This window comes from Cannabis sativa, chromosome 8, assembly GCF_029168945.1.
Source record: "Cannabis sativa cultivar Pink pepper isolate KNU-18-1 chromosome 8, ASM2916894v1, whole genome shotgun sequence".
In the NCBI taxonomy this organism is placed as follows: domain Eukaryota; kingdom Viridiplantae; phylum Streptophyta; class Magnoliopsida; order Rosales; family Cannabaceae; genus Cannabis; species Cannabis sativa.
Window position 1 is genome coordinate 15769404 of NC_083608.1, and position 23162 is coordinate 15792565.

General features: G+C 35.5%; 2 protein-coding genes across 4 annotated transcripts; both read left to right on the plus strand.

The window, feature by feature from the left end:
* The first annotated feature begins 351 nt into the window (after nucleotides 1-351).
* On the plus strand, nucleotides 352-1204 carry LOC115699134 (blue copper protein-like). Its single transcript, XM_030626380.2, has 2 exons — nucleotides 352-841; nucleotides 971-1204. Exons 1-2 carry the CDS (start codon nucleotides 679-681, stop codon nucleotides 1171-1173), a joined length of 366 nt encoding a protein of 121 aa, XP_030482240.2. The 5' UTR covers nucleotides 352-678; the 3' UTR covers nucleotides 1174-1204.
* Nucleotides 1205-3147: 1943 nt separating this feature from the next.
* Nucleotides 3148-7658, plus strand: LOC133030173 (pentatricopeptide repeat-containing protein At1g06143-like). Of its 3 annotated transcripts, none has more exons than XM_061102441.1 (5): nucleotides 3148-3375; nucleotides 3464-3591; nucleotides 4460-5078; nucleotides 5451-5534; nucleotides 7337-7658. In XM_061102441.1, exons 1-3 carry the CDS (start codon nucleotides 3346-3348, stop codon nucleotides 4857-4859), a joined length of 558 nt encoding a protein of 185 aa, XP_060958424.1. In that variant the 5' UTR covers nucleotides 3148-3345; the 3' UTR covers nucleotides 4860-5078; nucleotides 5451-5534; nucleotides 7337-7658. The 3 variants fall into 3 exon arrangements, 2 of the variants coding, with proteins under 2 accessions (XP_060958424.1, XP_060958423.1); XM_061102440.1 differs by having other exon boundaries at nucleotides 4460-5056; nucleotides 7337-7656; XR_009684025.1 differs by having other exon boundaries at nucleotides 3148-4273; nucleotides 4460-5056; nucleotides 7337-7654.
* The last annotated feature ends 15504 nt before the right edge of the window (nucleotides 7659-23162 follow it).

Genomic DNA, 23162 nt, shown 5'->3' on the forward strand with positions numbered 1-23162 from the left:
TCCTATAATTAATTCATATATACAAAACTTTATTTGGTTTAAACTCTTCCCATGGCACTATAAATAGAAATATATGTGCAAAGTAAAATATAAGAATGATAAAAAATATAAAATATAAGGTTTTATTTATAATTTTTTTTTTCATTTATATAAAATATACGGTGTAATTTACCGAACAACTTAAATCATAACCTAATTCAAATTGCAACCCCAATTGTAACTTATAGAACAACCCCAAATCGTAAAAATAGAAAGAAAACAAAAATTGTAAAGAACAAAAAAAGTTACAAAGAGATAAATGGGGTAATTTTCCTAAAATATAAAACACAATTAAAAGGTCTTTAATTATAATTATTCAGATAAAAAATAATAAATACAGAAATTGTTCAGTAGAGAAGTAAATTACATTAAATATACGATATCAATGGCAAAACAAATATTTTTAATTTATTACAGTCAAATATTTATATTAATTAGATTAATTGCATTCATTAATTACTTAAATTGCAAAAGATTATTTGATTTGCTCGATCAGTACACAACTACTCTCTCCCATGGAAAGCACTATAAATATATGTGCAAACATGAAGAATTTACAAAGCAATATTAAGTTGTTACACAATATTATATATAGAGAGCATAGATATACATATATAATTATAATTATTCAAAAACAAAATGGCAAAGTCATTTCCACTAGTGTCAATTGTTGTTATTGCAATGGCTGTGAATGTTTGCTATGCAGTTGATTACATTGTTGGTGATTCATCTGGATGGAAACCTGGTGTTGATTACAATGCTTGGGCCGCAAGCAAGACTTTCACAGTTCGTGACACACTCGGTATGTACATATAATGATATGTGTACACATAAATTACACAAATATAATACTTGTTTTAGTCTCGCTGGATTATGATCTTTTAAGAGAGTAATTAATCATAATTTTATGTTTTGAATTTTTGTGTTATAGTGTTCAAGTATCTAAAGGGAGCTCATAATGTGGTTCAAGTGAATCAAATAAGTGACTATGCAAACTGTTATTCTGGTCAAAGTGTTCCATTGACAAGTGGAAATGATGTAATTCCATTAAGGAGCTCTGGATCCAAATATTTTATTAGCAGTGTAAAGGATGATTGTGCCAAGGGCCAAAAACTCACTATCAATGTTAATTAAATCATAATTTAATTATCATAATCAATGTAATTTTATGTCATTTATGAGGTTATTAATAAAATTTTCGAGTTTTTTGGTCGTAGCATATATAGTACTCTTCATTTTATTTTTGCATTTATCTATACTGGTAAACGTATATATATATTATATATTCCCAAAGGGTACTTTTTTTAACCATTGATTTTAGATCATGTGATTATTATGATGTAAGGTATATACTCTTACGATAAGACTGTTTGTATACAATTAAAACTTTATACATTATAATAATATTTAATGATATATTTATTTTAAAAATAAAATAATATTAATAATTTATAAAAAAAAAATATTATTTTTAATTTAAATTATTATTATTTTTTTAAAAAAAATTAGTTTAATTTTTTTATATAAATATTTATTTTCAAAAAAAAAAATTTAGTTACCAACTTTGCTATCAATATAATATTAATCAATATAAAATATCAAATGTGAAAAAAAAAATATTTTTTTATAAATATTAAATAATTTAATATTAAAAAGTAACCAATTCAAAATAACTGATTCAATCTGTATTTTTACTGATTGAATTGGATTGAATTTAAGCTATTGTCCGAAATGGATTACATCCAAAATATGAAATTCGCACTTAGTGCGAATCGGATGCACTATGAGGAAAATAGTGTGGATTGGATTGGATGAACACAACAACACTCCGTATTTGAAAAAAGAAAATTAAAATCTGCAAAAATATAAAAATAATTATAAATCTGTAGAAATATAATTTTTTGTTATTATTGGATGTTTATAAAAATAATTCATTTTTTATTTGGAAAATATTAACAACATTAACTTGACATTTAATCGAAATTTTAAAAATATAATTTAAGTATTATTATTGTTAAAAAGTAAACTTAAATATTTATGTCACAAATTATTTATTGAGGAATTACCCCATATACTATTTTTTTTTTCAAATTTACGATTTGAGTTTCTAAAGTGGTTGCAGTGGTAGTTGCAATAGGAGTTTCTATACGATTTTTTGTTGCAATTTAGGTTGCAGCACTAGTTGCAATAAGAGTTTCTATGTAGAATTTCGTAAAAATGTAAAAAAAAGAACAAAAAAAAATAATAAAAAAAAAAACTATTATAAAGTGTAAAAATGAAAAAGAAAAAAAAAACCCCTTATCTATTTTATAAATGATAAAAGTATAACAATAAAATGATAAAATAATATTATTAATTATCAAGAGAAGGCCAAAATCCAAATATCCCATGTGCCCATGTCTAAGGCGTGTGCTGAGTCTTAAGGCTACTCAATCAATGAAACAATATATAAAGTTTCATTTAGTGAAAAAATAAATATACAGAGTTTGAAATAATCCTCTAAATTTTTTGAACAAAAGTTATTTACATCTTTTCTTTTCTAAGTTTAGATTGGTTAACATAAACACCTTATAGTATAAGTGCAATATACTAAGCCTACGCTAAAAATACCCTATATTTATATATATATCTATTATACTAGGTGATTGTTACGTGCCAAGCCACGTAGTGTTAGTTTTATTTAATATTTTAGTTTTTTATTTGAATTAATAATTAAAATAGTATAATTATTTGAACGATTTGTTTTATAAAAATAAAATATGTGTCAGTATATTTAGTAAGTAAAATATAGTTGTGTTATAATAATGTATGTTATTAATAGTAAAAATGTACATTAATCTTCTAATTGAAAAAAATTCTATTATCTCATTTCATATCTAATAATAGCTACATAACTATATATTTATAGACTTTCACATTCTTTGCAAATTACTAATAAGCACCAATAATATTTTCATATTCTAATATTTTTTAATATATATAAAGATATAAAGTGTGTCTATATAACTGAAATTCTTGGTTTACGAGAAATTTATGGGTTATAATAAAATAATAATAAAACAAATTCTATTAATATTTGAGGTATATCGTATACTCGAAGTAATATAACCATTTTTGGAAAGAATCAAAGATTCAAAATTACTTCAAAAGCTGTCCGGATAAGTCTGCTTAGACGATAATGATTTTGTAAAGAGAAATCGTTTCTTTCGATTCTCAGATAAGGGTTTCATTATTCAAATTTTATTTTGTGGTTTGCTTTAAATTGTGATAGGAAGTTCTTTGCTAGGGTTTTCTTCTGGCTATGAAATGTTGGGTTTTAAGCTGAAAAAAAATGGGGTAAGGCCATCTTTCTCATTGAATTTTTCTCATTGGGGTTCATTTAACTGTGAAATTATATTATACATGTATATTGTTCAACTTCAAGGAAGGAGGAAGTAATTTGGAAGCAACCATAGAGAAATATCTAAATATAGAGAAGCAGAGAGAAATGGAGCAGAGTAATTGCTCAATATCGTCACAATCCAAATTCCCCAAACTATCTTCTTTGAAAAGGTTGGTGCAACATTCTGATACGTGTCTTATAATTTTGGGCCTTCATATGTGTATTTATATTCGGTGTATTATTTTCTTGGTTTATTTTCATCAATAATACACAGTTGTGTTTCTATTTCCTTAAATTATTTTTAATTTAGTACTTTATATTTATTTTGATTTCTCTTATGCACTTATGCAATCGATTTATTCAAAAAAGATTATTTATATGAATTTTCTCTTATAGATTGGTTGGCCTTTAAAATAACAGATTTTATGCTTCTAGAGATCTCTAGATGAACCTAATCAGTATGTTCTTTCAATTCGCAAAATATAACTACTTGAAGCTACTCAAGTAGCTATGTTATTCAAGTCTCCATAAATATTTATATATATTTGATGATCTTAGCAGCATCAAAGATCTAGAGTTTACCCACTAGCGAGCCCAATCGTTCAGCACCTCTCTTGGTGTGACTCAACAGTTTCCGTTATTGTAATTCAAACCCAAAAACCGATGTTGCTATTTAAAACGCAGAGCACATTCTTTTTCGAACCCTAAAATCTGCACTCTCGTCTTTCTATTTGTTCCGCTATACTCAAATATCATGATTGACTTCTCTGTACGTGAGTGTCTATTTTTTCCACTCCACTCAAATTCCATGATCAACTTCTTTCAGTGTAATTTTGCGTCAATGGTATCTAGGTGAGATGATGATTTAGTTTTATTACTTTTATTAAATTTGAAAATTACTTTTATTATTATCATTCATTGAATCATTTATATTACAGTTGAGATTTGTTGATTTTTGGTTTGGTTATTGATTTATTTATTTCTTTTGAAAACATGGGGTTCTATCTGAGGTTAAATTATTTGGAATTGTTCAAATAGGTTAATGGGATTAAGAAGCTTCATGGAACCCAACAATGTTGTTTGGGGGGCCCTGTTAGGTGGACGTAAGCTTCATAGAAACATGACTATTGGTCAGATTGCTATCAATGAATTAATGGTATTGGAGCCAAACAATAGTGGTTATTATCACCTTTTAGTGAACATGTATGCTGAAGAGAATCGGTGGAAAGAGGTTTCAAAGATATGGACAACAATGAAGGGCCTTGGAGTGGAAAAGAGATGTCCTGGGTCCAGTTGGATTGAAATACAAAGCAAAATTCACCAGTTTGCTGCATCTGAGAATGCTCATTTAGCTTGTCCCGAAGTCTACAAGCTGTTGGGTGAATTAGATGGACAACTTAAACTCTCTGGCATTGTACTAGAACTCAGTTTTACCTAAAGAGAGACAAACTTAATGTTTAGATATTACTCAGGCTGGAGAGGATGATGAAATGGGGTAGCTAATATGACAGCATCTTTTACGCTATAGCTTTAAAAATAGCTGTAGTACACACACACAGACTCTGCTGCAGACAGACAAAGCAAGTGTAGAAGAACCATTCTAACATGACTGATGCTTAGTTGGCAATTCTTCTTGTAAGCCCTTGTTAGCCTAAATGTATTATTTCTCTTATCTTTGAAGTATTCAATCTAATTTGTCATCTTTGTTAGATTAAGGGATGGAAAATGATAACTTTTGCCATAGTACTTGAGCTTTGAAAGGAATCCCTGTGTACGTTCCTGATAAAAGTGACATAAATATAAAAGTTGATATTGAACTTAGAATCAATTTACATTATGAAGGAAAAAAAAATTACATTATGAAGGATATGCCTTACAAGTAAATGAACAAACATGTCTGGTATGAGTGAAATTCATTAACAATATAAATTTGAAGTTAGCCTTTCATCATCTTCATACATCCCACAATTTTTTTAATGCGTATGCTATTATTTATATCCTAAACATCCAATTTTGAATTTCTTTTCAGATAGCCACTACTTAAATGAAGCAATTGACCGATTGGAGAATCAAACTTATTCTTTCTTGGATAGGAAACTACCCTGGTATTAAAGTAAGAAATATTTCTTTCATATATTTACATGTGTATTACATTTACTTACACATATAAACATACATAATTTGGCATTTTCTCTTTTCTATGTAGTGGCCAATATAGGTGTAATTGTTAGTTTTAGCTTGCCAAGAAGCTAAGAATTTGATTCATTTTAATTTTCATTGTTTCCCTTGTAGACTGTAGTGTATAATATATTTTAGAAATATTTTCTACCAGCAATCGATCACAGCTGTCTTTATACCCTTTGCAATGAGATTTGGCTTAAGAACTTTCTTAATGAACTAGAGTTCGTCCTGGTTAGAGTTGCTCCATATGCTTAATTTTACTTTTACTCAAATAGATTGATTCTGAGGAAAAAATTGCCAACTTAGAAGTTTCTGCCTTAGGGGTTGATTCTAAGCTAAAGTTAGATGCAATGAAAGTTATGGGAACCCACAACTATTATAATGCTGCTGTTGTTGGACTGGGAATTGGAGTCGATGTTGAAGCCATTGGTTCAACTATTGAAAAGCTAAGGCTGGTGAAGAAATAAAATGACATATTTAATTGTTTTTTACTATAACATAATACTACAAAAAGTTCAGAAAAAATGACTGAGTTGATGGATTTGATTAGTAAAACAATAATTCTTGCTTAGTATTATTATTGGACTTATAGTTTTTCTGTGGAAAGATAGCAAAGACTTCTGAACAAGTTGATGTTATATTATTTATAATAATATAATATATAGATTAAATATGTGTAATAAACTAATAACATGTAACATATGACTATATTACTTGTCATCTTTTTGTAACATTTGAGGAGTTGTTACTATGAGTAACCTCCACCATTATCACCAACATTAAGAGTGTAAAAGATGTTACACACCTTTATTTGAAATTCTTAATGCTATAGGAGTTATGGTGTGTGTAAGAGTTACATTTGAGTCCATAACATCTATAGGGGTTATGAGTTTGAATTTAAAATGGTGATATCCTAAACACTATATAGAGGAGGTCTATGGTGCTCATTTGGGAGTAAGAGATGTCAAGTTTTCTATCAAGAAAGCACATTGCTAGAAAACTCTAAAAGGCTTGATAATTCCCAAAGCTATTTCCTAGAGAGTTCCCTTAGTGCTTAGAGATAGGGGGAAATAAGCTTTTGGACAAAAGTGTAATACCTTGTTCAAGTCATGGTGATCCCCACTAATCTACACTCAAGGTTGTGAGTGAGTGATCTTCTTTTTCTTCTTCATATTATATATACATTATATAATATTGTGTATTCCATTAATATTCTTCTTCTATACCTTTCATATATATGCGATATATATAGTGTATATCTATGTGTAATATAACATATATTTAATCAATCTCTTTTATTATCCTTGTACTATTTTTACAATTGAGTTGTATATGTCTTGATTTATCTTCCATTGTAATAATATCTCTAACAGTTGATGCCTCTTTCTGTTCTCTTTGTTAAAAGCCGAAAATGAATTATTTGTTATGTTCATAGTTCTAATGGAGGTTATCACCTGATCTAAAAGTTTTCAAGTTTTTGATTTGTAATTCAACATCTTTGTTGTTGGTCTACGGCTTTTACATGCGTACTTGCAACTTCTTTCTTGTTGGATTTTACATACACTTGCAACTATCTTTTCGTGCTGTTCTTTTGTTTTCACCGTACTCGATGGCCTGTTCTTTTTGTTAATCTCGAGCTTTCAACTCAACATTGTCCTAAGATATTCGGGTGTTTTATTTCAATAACAATACAACATATTCAGCTCATAGTTTTCAACTGCATTTCTTATGCAGTGTGCAATGATAACCACGGGATTACATGGGTAAATGACAGCAAAGCAACCAATTTTGATGCAACATATGCAGGACTAATGGGTCTAAAGGGGCGAAAGTCTTGTTATGTCTATTGTGCCATCAGACAGAGGAGTAAATAGTCCAGATTTTGGTTAAGCGTGCTTTCGTTGGGTCTTGTTGGACCTGATCTGGTGTTAGCATGGGTGATCTTTCTGGTGTATTGTTTTCTAATTTTCTAATTTTTGGGTCGGAGACATTGAAATTAAGAATTTATTTTTTGAAACCTCGAACATTGTTTTCTTTTTTTCTCCTTCCAATGTATGATGTTTTTATTTCATACTTTATATCAAATATTCAATTTTTTAAAAATGATTGTTTATTTAAATTATAAATAAAATTATTATTTAATTAAATAATTAAACTACAAGCAACATTAGTTATATAATAATTAAAAAAATATAGTACATTATCCAAAAAAGAAACTAACTAACTATTTGCTGGAATATTGTCACTCTGTCGACACTACCATATACAATTTATCCGCGAAAAAATAGACAATCCAAATGAAAATTAAACTCCACCCATTAAGAGTATCTTTATTTTTCTTATCTACAACTTTTAGACAGATGTTATCTTTATCAACAATTTACTGAGTGGTTTTTAATTTTTTTTGTTATTTTTCACATATTTAAGTTGTGTTTTCTTTAGTATTTGAATATTAATTTTTAATTTATTTTTATATTATGTTAAAAATATATTAGAGTTAAATTATCAAGCTTTCTTAAACACTAATATATTGCATTCAAAGTTAACTTTTAATTGTCAAATTTATAAATTACATTGGTTAGATATACATAATAATAATCTCACGTAATAACTAATAATATTTTTTTTAAAAAAAAATATTAATTGTATTACGCTTTATTTTCAAAAAAATATATATATATTTTCTTCAATTATTAATTGTATTACTTTAAATAAAGTAAAAAATAACTAGCATAAAATTTACTATACGTGCCTCGCACGTAGCTTTTTACTAGTATATATATATATATACTGGTGGCAAAGCACATCCAAGGGATGTGCTGACATTTTTTATTTTTAATTTTAATAATAAAAAATTATTGTTAATATAATTTGAAATAAATAATATTAATTATATCTATAATTATTGAATAAATTAAATTTTATTTTTAAAAAAATTAATTAACTAAAATTTCTAACAAATAGTGCTACATATATAATTTTATTGAATTTGAAATTGTAATAATTTATTTTAATTTAATAATACCATAAATTTTGGATTGAAATTAAATTATATGAGAGTAATAATATTTAATTAATTTGAATTCATATATGAATAACAATATCTACAATGTGAATGTCCTAAAATAATTTTCAAATACTAGACATTTATAGTGTTCGGATAATTTTGATATAACCATTGTAATTGTGCTATTATTTTTATTTTGAAAACGTATTTATTATTAAAAAAAATTATAAAAAACGTATTTATATGTAATATTGTTTGAATAATTTTAATATAATCGGTATGTAATTATAAAAAAATATAAAAAAAATTGTAAATAATATTGGTAATTTTTGTAGTACACTCATTTTATAAGACACACTCCTATATATTTTAAAATTAAAAAAATACTTTAATTTTTTTTTTCATAATTACATATGTTGTAGTAGTTTAGAATTATTTATAAATTTTTGAAAAATTTAGTATAATATATAGTGTCGAAAATAAAGTTTAAACAATTACTTACTATACACATATAAAAAAAATAATTGTGCAACAAAATATCTAAACCTTAATTTTGATATTGTACACACAGAATTTTCTAAAAATTTACAAATAATCCTAAATAAATATAATATACACAATAATAAAGAAAAAAAATTAAAATACTCTCTTATAAATACCAAAATAAATAAAAGATCTACTAAAATATTTTATTAAAAATAAATATACTATACACTTACCCATTAACATTAATTTGTTACTATGATAATAATATTATATACGTCTATTTGTAATAATATAAATGGGCAATGTAAATGAATACATATAATTGTTTATAGTAATAATTTAATAATTTATTTTTATTATAAGTAAAATATATTTAGGATATGTATTACTTTCATAGCTAAAAGACAAAAAAACAAAAAAAACAAAAACATAAAGGATACTGATGGAAATAGAACTAAAGATTAGACGAATTTTTTGTTGTAAAGGGTATATAGGCTCTTTTTTTTTTTTTTGAAAGGGGGTATATACGCTCTTAGTATATAGTATGATATATATTAGTGGACAAAACACGTGCATAGCCTTATATAATTTATAACATATGATTTATCTTATATCTTATATATATAAAAAAAAAAACCCTTTTACTATTCTAAAACGAGAAAAGAAGACTTAAATTTTTTGTAAAAATAATATTAAAATAAACTAAATTATTTTTCTATATACATTTTTTGTAAAACAATACCTTATAATAATTATTGTAAAAACAACTGAATTACCTATTAATTAAGTACCACACACATTTAATTTTTTTTAGTTGTAAAAGCTTTACGAAATTATGTACACTAATTTTAGTAATTATTTTTAAATTAATTTTTTAAATTATTATAATACACTTTTAAATTTTCAAATAATTTGTTAATGTAATAATGTACGTATGTTAGAAATATTTTTAAAATTTTTAAATTATTTTTCATTTTTTTAAAAAAAAAAATACATCATTTTGAAAAATATTGAATAAGTTAAAACAACGATAAACTAATTGAATTTGTTCTATTTTTTTTTTTTTTTAAGAAAGTAATCAAGCTTTTATTAAACTTTAAATTCAGCAACCAAAAAAGGAAGCAAAGACATCCCCCATACTGAAAATACGATCAGTGTAAGAAATAGCAGCTCTAGCAATCGCATGAGCTACTAAATTTGCTGACCGTTTTACAAAAAAAATAGTAACACCACATAAGTTCACAAGCAGATTTTGACACTCTTTTATTACATCACCAAAAAGAGAATTTGTTCTATTAATATAATGGAAGATGGATAAAGACTACTGTAAAATTTATTTTGTAAGATAAAAAAAAATATTTAGTGACTTTATTAATACTTAATAGCTTAAATGTAGAATACTAATTGATTTTGCTACAAATTAATTTTTCAAAATAAAATTAAATTGCATAACTTATTTAAGCATCTAAATAATTTTTAATAAAATAAATTATTAACGAAACAGTAAGTATTTTATAAATCTTGTATATAAATTTGTAAAAAAAAAATACAAGAAAACTTAATATTTTTTTTAGTATTATTCAAAAAATTTATAGAATTAAAATTTAAATATGTAGATTTAAGAAAAAAAAAATATAATCATTATAATATATATATTATAACTAAATATAAATGTAATAAATATATATATAGTTATGTAAGAGATTATAACTAAAGGATATAACTAAATGTAATAAATTGAATAACTAAAGGATATTAATGTAATTTAAGGCCGAAACTATTTTCCTTTTTATTAAGGTTATAGATGTATATATTCCTAATTTGTTATTATTAAGTCATAAAATTCATATTTAATATTATTAGTCTACTGCTATTTAGTATATAATGTTCTTATATAGATATTGTATTTAATGTCTTTTATACACATCTATATTAATTCAAAGGGGAAATTTGAAATTCTATGCTTAAAATGCTATTTTATTTTTTTCCTAAATGTATAGTTATTAAAATTGTTCCTATATGCCAACTTTTTTCATTTTCCTAAACTACCCCCTCATTTGAATCAGCCTCTCTCTTCCTCTCTCTTCATCTCTCTCAGCCGAACCCCCTCCCCCACGATACCCATCTATCACAGCCAAAAATTGTTCAACCCATCCCTCTCACAACCACCCATCTCCGTCGACGCTCAACCCGACCTACCCACCGCCGTCGAAGCTCAACCCCGACCAACCACGGCGACCAATCTCAGGCGAACCCGAAGCAAAAATGTCGAAGGTGTGTTTGGTTTTCTTCTTTTGTTTTTTTTTTAAGTGTTAAAAGATTGATTTAGATGTGTTTTTTGTTTGTGAAACTTTGTTGCAAAAATGTCCGACCAATATCTGCTGTGGGTTTTTTTTTTTTTCTTCAGATTTCAGAGGGAGGAAGAGAGAGGCCCGATGGTCGGACCTTGGGGTCCGACCATCGGACCCATCAGACCCCAAGGTCCGACCATGGGCTGTGGGGTTTTTTTTTTTTTTTTCTTCGCATTTCAGAGAGAGGCTCGATGGTCGGACCTTGGGGTTCGATGGGTCCGACCATCGGACCCATCGGACCCCAAGGTCCGACCATGGGCCGTGGGGTTTTTTTTTTTTTTTTTTCTTCGTATTTCGTAGAGAGGCCCGATGGTCGGACCTTGGGGTCCGATGGGTCCGATTGGTCGGACCCCATCGGACCCAAAGGTCCGACCATCGGCTGTGTGGGTTTTTTTTTTTTTTTTTTTCTTCAGATTTCAGAGGAGTCGGGGTTGAGCGTTCGGCCGGGGTTCAGTTCGACGAAGGAATGCTCGGGCTCGGGCTCGGGGTTGAGGGTTGGTTCGTTGAGTGATAGTTCGGCTGGCTGTGTTTTTGAGAGAGGGGGTTCGGCTGAGAGAGATGAAGAGAGAGGAAGAGAGAGGATGATTGTTTGAAATGTGAGGGGTAGTTTAGGAAAATTAAAAAAGTTGGTATATAGGAACAATTTTAATAACTATACATTTAGGGAAAAAATAAAATGGCATTTTAAGCATAGAATTTCAAATTTCCCATTCAAAGAGGATTATCGTTTATTATTTTTAAATAACAACCTTCAAATTAAAGATTTTAAAGAAGAAAAGCGTAAAAAAATGTTTTTTACTTCCACTTTTCTAAAACAAGCAAGTAGTTGCTTTTTTACTATATATGAAATAATTATCAGTTTCATGAATGTATATTCTTTGTTTTTTCAAATTATATTAATTCAAGGTAAAATCTCACAGAATTTTTTTTATTGGTAGTAAAATTAAGTTTTTTTTATTAATGAAGTCTTTCAAACTCAATTTTCTATACAACCTATTTCATGTCCCAAGTCATGGCCAGAAAAATCTAAATACAAAAATTAACGAACATCAAAGAATGCTCTATTGTGTAATCTATTTATATATCGCCCCTGTAATTTTAGGCTTTGTTTTGAATTCACCTCTTGTGGGACTGCTACCTCATCTAAGGTGTGATTCTTGCTGTTACTTGGGCCAATAAGCTTAATTGGACTTTTGTAACAGTTTTTTTAGATTGTCAAGTTGTTGTAATTGCTTTCACCAACTATACCTAAGTGACACGCTCCGAACGATCCGTCGAAGGAGTGTGCGGCGCCCCACAGGTCCCCTTGTGAGGTTCAGCCAACCAACCGAGTGCAACAGCAATCGAAACAACAAAGGCAGCAGAAAAATATGAAGAACAGCAAGAACAATTGAAGCACACTCAACTAACCAAAGAAATCTCTCTGTATTAAAAATGGGAGATCCTTTACAAATGAAATGCAACTAACTTTACAACTTTAATAAAATAGGCAGCCAACAATATCTTTAAAGCATAAAGCATAAAGCAAAACCAAGGAAATGGTTTTCCTCCAAGTAGCTCAGCCCACTTGGGCGTATGGGAAGTGTCCCATCAATTTGGGGTTGACCCTTTGCCCACTTGGGGTGACATCAGCATGACAAAACATGGCAGGTTGCTAACTTGCACCAAATCCATGTTGCATGCACCCCGACGCTTCCCGAACGCTCATACTCGGCGTGCTACAATCAGGTGCTTAATCCCGGGAATTACTTTCCAAGCAGCTCAAGCAGCTTGCCACCAGCTACTTGTCCCGATAAAATACTTGGGACGTAGCACCCTCCCCCACTCAAGCCTGCGACGTCCCCGTCGCTTCACCATCCTTAAACCGAAGGATGTGATCCTTAAATTGCCATAATTGGGACTCAGGTTCCCAACTTCCCTCTGCATCAGGCAAGTTCTTCCACTTCACCAAGTACTCAGTATACCGAGAAATTCTCTTCTTCCTGACTTCCCGCGAAGACAGTATGCAATCAACTTCTTTATCATAAGAAGTCACTACAGCAGTCGGGGAGCGCTTCGACACTCCCCTAGAAGGGTCTTCCTCATCACCATGGTATGGCTTCAGCATACTTACATGAAATACAGGGTGAATCTTCAACTGTTGTTGCAGCTGAAGTTTGTAGGCTACTTCGCCTACCCGCTTGAGGACTGGAAAGGGTCCTTCATACTTGCGCACCAGCGCCTTGTGAAATTTCCGCAATGCCTTAAACTGTTGCGGCAGCATCTTCACTAGTACCAAGTCACCCTCTCGAAACTCAAGAAACCTTCTCTTCTTGTCAGCCCACTTCTTCATCCTCTTTTGAGCTCTCATGAGTTGAGCCCTTGCTAACTCAGCTTGTTCACTCCAGTTCTTAGCAAATTTGAACGCAGCAGGGCTTTGCCCTTCGTATCTTGTTGCCAAGGCATGAGGCATTTGGGGCTGGAACCCCATGATCAGCTCAAATGGACTCTTGCTAGTAGACTCACTTGTTTGAAGGTTGTAAGAAAACTGGGCAATGTCTAGCAGCTTTGCCCAACCTTTCTGGTTTGCACTCACATAGTGCCTCAGGTATGACTCAACCAATGCATTCACCCTTTCAGTCTGTCCATCGCTTTGAGGATCGAATGAGGTTGACAAAATTCAGATCAGTGCCGAGGAGTTTAAACAACTCTCTCCAAAACCTGCCAGTAAACCGCGGGTCTCGATCACTGATTATGCTTGAGGGCAGCCCCCAAAACTTCACCACATGCTTTAGAAATAACTGTGCAGTCACTTCTGCCGTGCACTCCATCGGGGCAGCAATGAAGGTGGCATACTTGCTGAACCGATCAACAACCACCATAATACTCACACAACCATTTGATTTTGGAAAGCCAGTAATGAAGTCCATGGAGACACTCTCCCATGGTCGACTCGGGATAGGAAAAGGAACAAGGAAACTAGCAGGTGCTTGTTGAAGAGGTTTGTCTTGTTGACAAACAAGGCAGGTGCGAACATAAGCTTCCACATCTTCTCTGAGTTGTGGCCAGTAATACATTGCCTTAATAAGTGCCAAGGTGCGTTTCATTCCAAGATGCATGGCCCACAGCGAGTCATGACAGTCCTTAATAATTTCCCTTCTTAAACCAGCAACCTTTGGGACATATACGCGACTACCTTTAGCATACAGCAGCCCATCTTGCAGCCAAAATCTCTTCGACCTTCCCTCCTTAGCCATTGTAACCAGGGTCTGGCCTAGCGCATCACTAGTCAATCCCTCCCTTATTTTTTCAGTTAATGGACAAAGTGACCTACTCAAAACTGCCAATTCAACCTTCCTGCTCAAAGCATCAGCAACAACATTTGCTTTCCCAGGCTTGTATTCCAGCTTGTAATCAAACTCAGCAAGAAAGTCTTGCCACCGAGCCTGTTTGGGACTCAACTTCTTCTGACTCTGAAAATAGCTTGTTGTTATATTGTCAGTCATCACCACAAAGGTAGATCCCAAAAGATAATGCCGCCAAACTCTCAAACAACGGATGATGGCAGTCATCTCTTTTTCTTGGACTGTATACCTTCTCTCTGTCTCATTCAATTTCCGACTTTCGAACGCCACAGGGTGGCCATCTTGCATAGGCACCCCGCCTATAGCAAAATCAGACGCATAAGCATGCACTTCAAATGGCTTCGAACAATCAGGAAGAACCATCACAGGTTCTTTGGCAACCGCAGCCTTCAAGTCTTCGGATGCCCTTTGGCAAGAAGCATCCCAATCCCATCTTTTATTCTTTTTCAGCAGTTCAGTAAGAGGGGCTGCTCTTGAAGAGTAGCTCTCAATGAACCGTCGATAGTAATTCACTAGACCAAGAAATGATCGTAACTCGGGTACCTTTGTTGGCGCTTTCCAGTCTTGGACAGCCCGAACTTTCTCCTCCTCCATCATCAGAAGTCCATCTCTGATTTTGTGGCCAAGGAACATCACTTCTTTTTTGGCAAATGTGCACTTCTCCCGCTTCACATAGAGGGAATTCTTTCTCAGGGCAGTGAACACCATTTTCAAGTGTTCCACATGGTCAGTAAGGGTGTTGCTATAGATCACTATATCGTCAAGATATACCATAACAAACACATCAATGAATGCATGAAATACTTCATTCATCAAAGTGCAAAAAGTTGCAGGGGCATTCGTGAGGCCAAAAGGTATCACCAAGAACTGATAAGAGCCATACCGAGTCACACTGGTAGTTTTTGGCTCATCCCCCTCTCGAATTCTCACTTGGTAATACCCTGACCTTAAGTCTAGCTTGGCAAAGAATTGAGTATTTCCCAACTGATCAAACAAGTCAGCAATAAGTGGAATGGGGTATCGGTTCTTGATAGTGATCTGATTCAAGGCACGGTAGTCTATGCACATTCTTAGGCTACCATCCTTCTTTTTCTGAAACAACACCGGGGCACCAAAGGGCCCTTTGGAGGCTTCCATGATTCCAGCATCAATCATCTCCTTCAACTGGATTCGAAGCTCACTAAGCTCCAAAGGTGACATACGATAAGGACACATAGTTGGTGGCTTCGCACCAGGCTCCAGTTCAATCTCGTGGTCCACACCACGTCGAGGCGGCAACCCTTTTGGCAAAGCATCAGGCATCACATCCTCGAACTCATTGAGAACAACTTGTATCTCTTTGAGTTCCACTACTGGAGGGGCAAGTGGCTCATTGTCAAATTCACTCAGTATAACCAGGAAGGAAGTTGATACAATTCTGTTTGTTCATCCCCTTCCCATACTGTAGTGCAGATAAAGATCTCGTCTCAATATCTTGGGCCTTCACAGTCGGCACTATGGCAGGTTGTGCACCGTCCGTTATGCACACTGAATTGGAGTGTGGAATGAGTATCGCCTTCACTTGGTTCAGAAACTCCATTCCTAGGACAACTTCATAGTCATCCATATTGACAACAATCCAATTCGTTCGACCAACCCATGCACCAAGGCTGGTCTTGACATTGTTTGCAACTTCATCGATCGGTACCGGCCCCGAGTTTACTTCTTCAGAACCCCACCTTCGTTAGCAGTTGGCACTCCAACTTTAGTTGCACCCAATCTCGACAAAAAATTATGGGAAGCTCCAGTGTCAACAAGGGCTGTCATCCTTGATCCGTTGAGGGTGAGCTCTACGAACATCTGACCATTCTCATGCGTTCGTGGACACACTTTGAGAGCTTTCAATAACTTTATAGAACCCAAGGACGCACTAGGCCCTTGTTTCTTCTCGTTTTCCAACACAACTTCATTGGCAGCAACCATTGCTGTCAATGCCTTCTTCTTCGGGCATTCCCGAGCACAGTGAGGTCCATCACAAATAAAGCATTTAACATTAGCTTTGTCGAATGGCACCTTCGATTTTCCTTTCTGAGCAGCAGTGGCACAACCACTACTCTTGTATCCTCCCCCACTCTTACTCGAACCCACTGTTTTATTATCCTTGGGCCTCTCAGCACCCTTCGAAGTAGTATAATCAGTCAAACTCTCAACAACCGAGATGGCTGTGGAGAGATCAGTCACATTCCTTCTTCTCAGTTCTTTTCTAGCCCATGGCAGCATGCCATCAATAAAATAAAACAACGAATCCTCTTGAGAGAGGTTCAGAATTTCCAATATCAGATTAGTGAACTCTTTCACATACTCACGAATCTCGCCAGTTTGTTTCAACTTTCTCAGCAAACTCTTAGCATCATCCTCGATATGTTCGCGATAGAACTGAATCTTCAGCTCCTTGGTGAAATCATCAAAAGAATTCATCACACACAAATTCTTCTCAATTTCAGCATGCCTTCGGTGCCACCATAGCATCGTTGTATCAGTTAAATACATAGCAGAGGTACGGATTTTAACCTCCTCTTCAGTAATACATGTAGATTCAAAATAACGGGTTAAACCCCACAAGAAATTATCCACCTCTTTGGCGTTTCTGGAACTCGCAAATGTTTTAGGATTGGGAGTCTCGAGTCTCTGAATTGTTGGGATGCCTCCTCCCATCCCCGCAACAGCTCGCTTGCACATCGCCCAATCCACTTGGACTTCGTCGAGCCGTTCTATAAAGGCCGCCAACTCATCTTTGTGGCGCCTCTCTATTTCCTCATTCTTGTCCTGAAGTTCCTTGTTTAACCCACGCAAACACTCAACTTCAGTCATCAACAAGTCGCAGACAGTAGCAACTTTCGCTCGAAGAACAGCAGAATGTTCCTGGACCTTTCCCGGGATCAGCGAGTGGATAGTGGCGAGTTCTTCCGTCAATTCGTCCTGCTTCTTCTCCACATTTTCAACCCGAGTATCTAGGTCTTTAGCAAGCACAACACTCTTTTTTAGAGTCTTTTCCAAATCTGTAACAGTCTCCCTTAAATCTCTTTCTTTTTCTTTGGTCTCCTTTGTCTTCTTCGAAGACTTTAAAACTGTTTCCATGGCGTTTAGATCCGTCATGTTTTTTTCTGGGTACTCTACCTTTAACCAGCTCTGATACCACTTGACACGCTCCGAACGATCCGTCGAAGGAGTGTGCGGCGCCCCACAGATCCGCTTGCGAGGTTCAGCCAACCAACCGAGTGCAACAGCAATCGAAACAACAAAGGCAGCAGAAAAATATGAAGAACAACAAGAACAATTGAAGAACACTCAACTAACCAAAGAAATCTCTCTGTATTAAAAATAGGGGATCCTTTACAAATGAAATGCAACTAACTTTACAACTTTAATAAAATAGGCAGCCAACAATATCTTTAAAGCATAAAGCATAAAGCAAAACCAAGGAAATGGTTTTCCTCCAAGTAGCTCAGCCCACTTGGGCATATGGGAAGTGTCCCATCAATTTGGGGTTGACCCTTTGCCCACTTGGGGTGACATCAGCATGACAAAACATGGCAGGTTGCTAACTTGCACCAAATCCATGTTACATGCACCCCGACGCTTGCCGAACGCTCATACTCGGCATGCTACAATCAAGTGCTTAATCCCGGGAATTACTTTCCAAGCAGCTCAAGCAGCTTGCCACCAGCTGCTTGTCCCGATAAAATACTCGGGACGTAGCACCCTCCCCCACTCAAGCCTGCGACGTCCCCGTCGCTTCACCATCCTTAAACCGAAGGATGTGATCCTTGAATTGCCATAATTGGGAGTTAGGTTCCCAACTTGCCTCTGCATCAGGAAAGTTCTTCCACTTCACCAAGTACTCAGTATACCGAGAAATTCTCTTCTTCCTGACTTCCCGCGAAGACAGTATGCAATCAACTTCTTTATCATAAGAAGTCACTACAGTAGTCGGGGCACGCTTCGACACTCCCCTAGAATGGTCTTCCTCATCACCATGGTATGGCTTCAGCATACTTACATGAAATACAGGGTTAATCTTCAACTGTTGTGGCAACTGAAGTTTGTAGGCTACTTCGCGTACCCGCTTGAGGACTGGAAAGGGTCCTTCATACTTGCACACCAGCGCCTTGTGAAATTTCCGCAATGCCTTAAACTGTTGCGGCAGCATCTTCACTAGTACCAAGTCACCCTCTCAAAACTCAAGAAACCTTCTCTTCTTGTCAGCCCACTTCTTCATCCTCTTTTGAGCTCTCATGAGTTGAGCCCTTGCTAACTCAGCTTGTTCACTCCAGTTCTTAGCAAATTTGAACGCAGCAGGGCTTTGCCCTTCGTATCTTGTTGCCAAGGCATGAGGCATTTGGGGTTGGAACCCCATGATCAGCTCAAATGGACTCTTGCTAATAGACTCACTTGTTTGAAGGTTGTAAGAAAACTGGGCAATGTCTAGCAGCTTTGCCCAATCTTTCTGGTTTGCACTCACATAGTGCCTCAGGTATAACTCAACCAATGCATTCACCCTTTCAGTCTATCCATCACTTTGAGGATCGAATGAGGTTCACAAAATTCAGATCAGTGCCGAGGAGTTTAAACAACTCTCTCCAGAACCTGCCAGTAAACCGCGGGTCTCGATCACTGATTATGCTTGAGGGCAGCCCCCAAAACTTCACCACATGCTTTAAAAACAACTGTGCAGTCACTTCTACCGTGCACTCCGTCGGGGCAGCAATGAAGGTGGCATACTTGCTGAACCGATCAACAACCACCATAATACTCACACAGCCATTTGATTTTGGAAAGCCAGTAATGAAGTCCATGGCGACACTCTCCCATGGTCGACTCAGGATAGGCAAAGGAACAAGGAAACCAGCAGGTGCTTGTTAAAGAGGTTTGTCTTGTTGACAAACATGGCAGGTGCGAACATAAGCTTCCACATCTTCTCTGAGTTGTGGCCAGTAATACATTGCCTTAATAAGTGCCAAGGTGCGTTTCATTCCAGGATGCCTGGCCCACAGCGAGTCATGACAGTCCTTAATAATTTCCCTTTTTAAACCAGCAACCTTTGGGACATATAGGCGACTACCTTTAGGATACAGCAGACCATCTTGCAGCCAAAATCTCTTCGACCTTCCCTCCTTAGCCATTGTAACCAGGGTCTGGCCTAGCGCATCACTAGCCAATCCCTCCCTTATTCTTTCAGTTAATGGACAAAGTGGCCTACTCAAAACTGCCAATTCAACCTTCCTGCTCAAAGCATCAGCAACAACATTTGCTTTCCCAGGCTTGTATTCCAGCTTGTAATCAAACTCAGCAAGAAAGTCTTGCCACCGAGCCTGTTTGGGACTCAACTTCTTCTGAGTCTGAAAATAGCTTGTTGTTATATTGTCAATCATCCCCACAAAGGTAGATCCCAAAAGATAATGCCGCCAAACTCTCAAACAACGGATGATGGCAGTCATCTCTTTTTCTTGGACTGTATACCTTCTCTCTGTCTCATTCAATTTCTGACTTTCGAACGCCATAGGGTGGCCATCTTGCATAGGCACCCCGTCTATAGCAAAATCAGACGCATAAGTATGCACTTCAAATGGCTTCGAACAATCAGGAAGAACCATCACAGGTTCTTTGGCAACCGCAGCCTTCAGGTCTTCGAATGCCCTTTGGCAAGAAGCATCCCAATCCCATCTTTTATTCTTTTTCAGCAGTTCAGTAAGAGGGGCTGCTCTTGCAGAGTAGCTCTCAATGAACCGTCGATAGTAATCAACTAGACCAAGAAATGATCGTAACTCGGGTACCTTTGTTGGCGCTTTCCAGTCTTGGACAACCCGAACTTTCTCCTCCTCCATCATCCGAAGTCCGTCTCTTATTTTGTGGCCAAAGAACATCACTTCTTTTTTAGCAAATGTGCACTTCTCCCGCTTCACATAGAGGGAATTCTTTCTGAGGGCAGTGAACACCATTTTCAAGTGTTCCACATGCTCAGCAAGGGTGTTGCTATAGATCACTATGTCGTCAAGATATACCACCACAAACACATCAATGAATGCATGAAATACTTCATTCATCAAAGTGCAAAAAGTTGCAGGGGCATTCGTGAGTCCAAAAGGCATCACCAAGAACTGATAAGAGCCATACCGAGTCACACTGGTAGTTTTTGGCTCATCCCCCTCCCAAATTCTCACTTGGTAATACCCTGACCTTAAGTCAAGCTTGGTAAAGAATTGAGCATTTCCCAACTGATCAAACAAGTCAGCAATAAGTAGAATGGGGTATCGATTCTTGATAGTGATCCGATTCAAGGCACGGTAGTCTATGCACATTCTTAGGCTACCATCCTTCTTTTTCTGAAACAACACCGGGGCACCAAAGGGCGCTTTGGAGGCTTCCATGATTCCAGCATCAATCATCTCCTTCAACTGGATTCAAAGCTCACTAAGCTCCAAAGGTGACATACGATAAGGACACATAGTTGGTGGCTTCGCACCAGGCTCCAGTTCAATCTCGTGGTCCACACCACGTCGAGGCGGCAACCCTTTTGGCAAAGCATCAGACATCACATCCTCGAACTCATTGAGAACAACTTGTATCTCTTTGAGTTCCACTACTGGAGGGGCAAGTGGCTCATTGTCAAATTCACTCAGTATAACCAGGAAGGAAGTTGATACAACTCTGTTTGTTCATCCCCTTCCCATACTGTAATGCGGATAAAGATCTCGTCTCAATATCTTGGGCCTTCACAGTCGGCACTATGGCAGGTTGTGCACCGTTCGTTATGCACACTGAATTGGAGTGTGGAATGAGTATCGCTTTCACTTGGTTCAGAAACTCCATTCCTAGGACAACTTCATAGTCATCCATATTGACAATAGTCCAATTCGTTCGACCAACCCATGCACCAAGGCTGGTCTTGACATTGTTTGCAACTTCATCGATCGGTACCGGCCCCGAGTTTACTGTCTTCAGAACCCCACCTTCGTTAGCAGTTGTCACTCCAACTTTAGTTGCACCCAATCTCGACAAAAAATTATGGGAAGCTCCAGTGTCAACAAGGGCTGTCATCCTCGATCCGTTGAGGGTGAGCTCTACGAACATCTGACCATTCTCATGCGTTCGTGGACACGCTTTGAGAGCTTTCAATAACTTTATAAAACCCAAGGACGCACCAGACCCTTGTTTCTTCTCGTTTTCCAACACAACTTCATTGGCAGCAATCATTGTTGTCAATGCCTTCTTCTTCGGGCATTCCCAAGCCCAGTGAGGTCCATCACAAATAAAGCATTTCACATTAGCTTTGTCGAATGGAACCTTTGATTTTCCTTTCTGAGCAGCAGTGGCACCACCACTACTCTTTTATCCTCCCCCACTCTTACTCGAACCCACTGTTTTATTATCCTTGGGCCTCTCAGCACCCTTTGAAGTAGTATAATCAGTCAAACTCTCAACAACCAAGATGGCTATGGAGAGATCAGTCACATTCCTTCTTCTCAGTTCTGTTCTAGCCCATGGCAGCATGCCATCAATAAAATAAAACAACGAAGCCTCTTGAGACAGGTTCAGAATTTCCAATATCAGATTAGTGAACTCTTTCACATACTCACGAATCCCATTAGTTTGTTTCAACTTTCTCAGCAAACTCTTAGCATCATCCTCAGCATGTTCGCGATAGAACTGAATCTTCAGCTCCTTGGTGAAATCATCAAAAGAATTCATCACACACAAATTCTTCTCAATTTCAGCATGCCTTCGGCGCCACCATAGCATCGCTGTATCAGTTAAATACATAGCAGAGGTACGAATTTTAACCTCCTCTTCAGTAATACATGTAGCTTCAAAATAACGGGTTAAACCCCACACGAAATTATCCACCTCTTTGGCGTTTCTAGAACCCGCAAATGTTTTAGGCTTGGGAATCTCGAGTCTCTGAATTGTTGGGATGCCTCCTCCCATCCCCGCAGCAGCTCGCTTGCACATCGCCCAATCCGCTTGGACTTTGTCGAGCCGTGCTGTAAAGGCCTCCAACTCATCTCTGTGGCGTCTCTCTATTTCCTCATTCTTGTCCTGAAGTTCCTTGTTCAACCCACGCAAACACTCAACTTCAGTCATCAACAAGTCGCAGACAGTAGCAACTTCCGCTCGAAGAACAGCAGCATGCTCCTGGACCTTTCCCGGGATCAGCGAGTGGATAGTGGCGAGTTCTTCCGTCAACTCGTCCTGCTTCTTCTCCACATTTTCAACCTGAGTATCCAGGTCTTTAGCAAGCACAACACTCTTCTTTAGAGTCTTTTCCAAATCTGTAACAGTCTCCCTCAAATCTCTTTCTTTTTCTTTGGTCTCCTTCGTCTTCTTCGAAGACT

Excerpts from the sequence above, each read along its gene's own strand:
- LOC115699134 (XM_030626380.2), top strand. The coding sequence starts at position 679 with ATGGCAAAGTCATTTCCACTAGTGTCAATTGTTGTTATTGCAATGGCT. Across the intron at positions 842-970 it reads CACAGTTCGTGACACACTCG|TGTTCAAGTATCTAAAGGGA; the intron begins GTATGTACATAT and ends TTTGTGTTATAG.
- LOC133030173 (XM_061102441.1), top strand. The coding sequence starts at position 3,346 with ATGTTGGGTTTTAAGCTGAAAAAAAATGGG. Across the intron at positions 3,376-3,463 it reads TTAAGCTGAAAAAAAATGGG|GAAGGAGGAAGTAATTTGGA; the intron begins GTAAGGCCATCT and ends TTCAACTTCAAG. Across the intron at positions 3,592-4,459 it reads AAACTATCTTCTTTGAAAAG|GTTAATGGGATTAAGAAGCT; the intron begins GTTGGTGCAACA and ends TTGTTCAAATAG.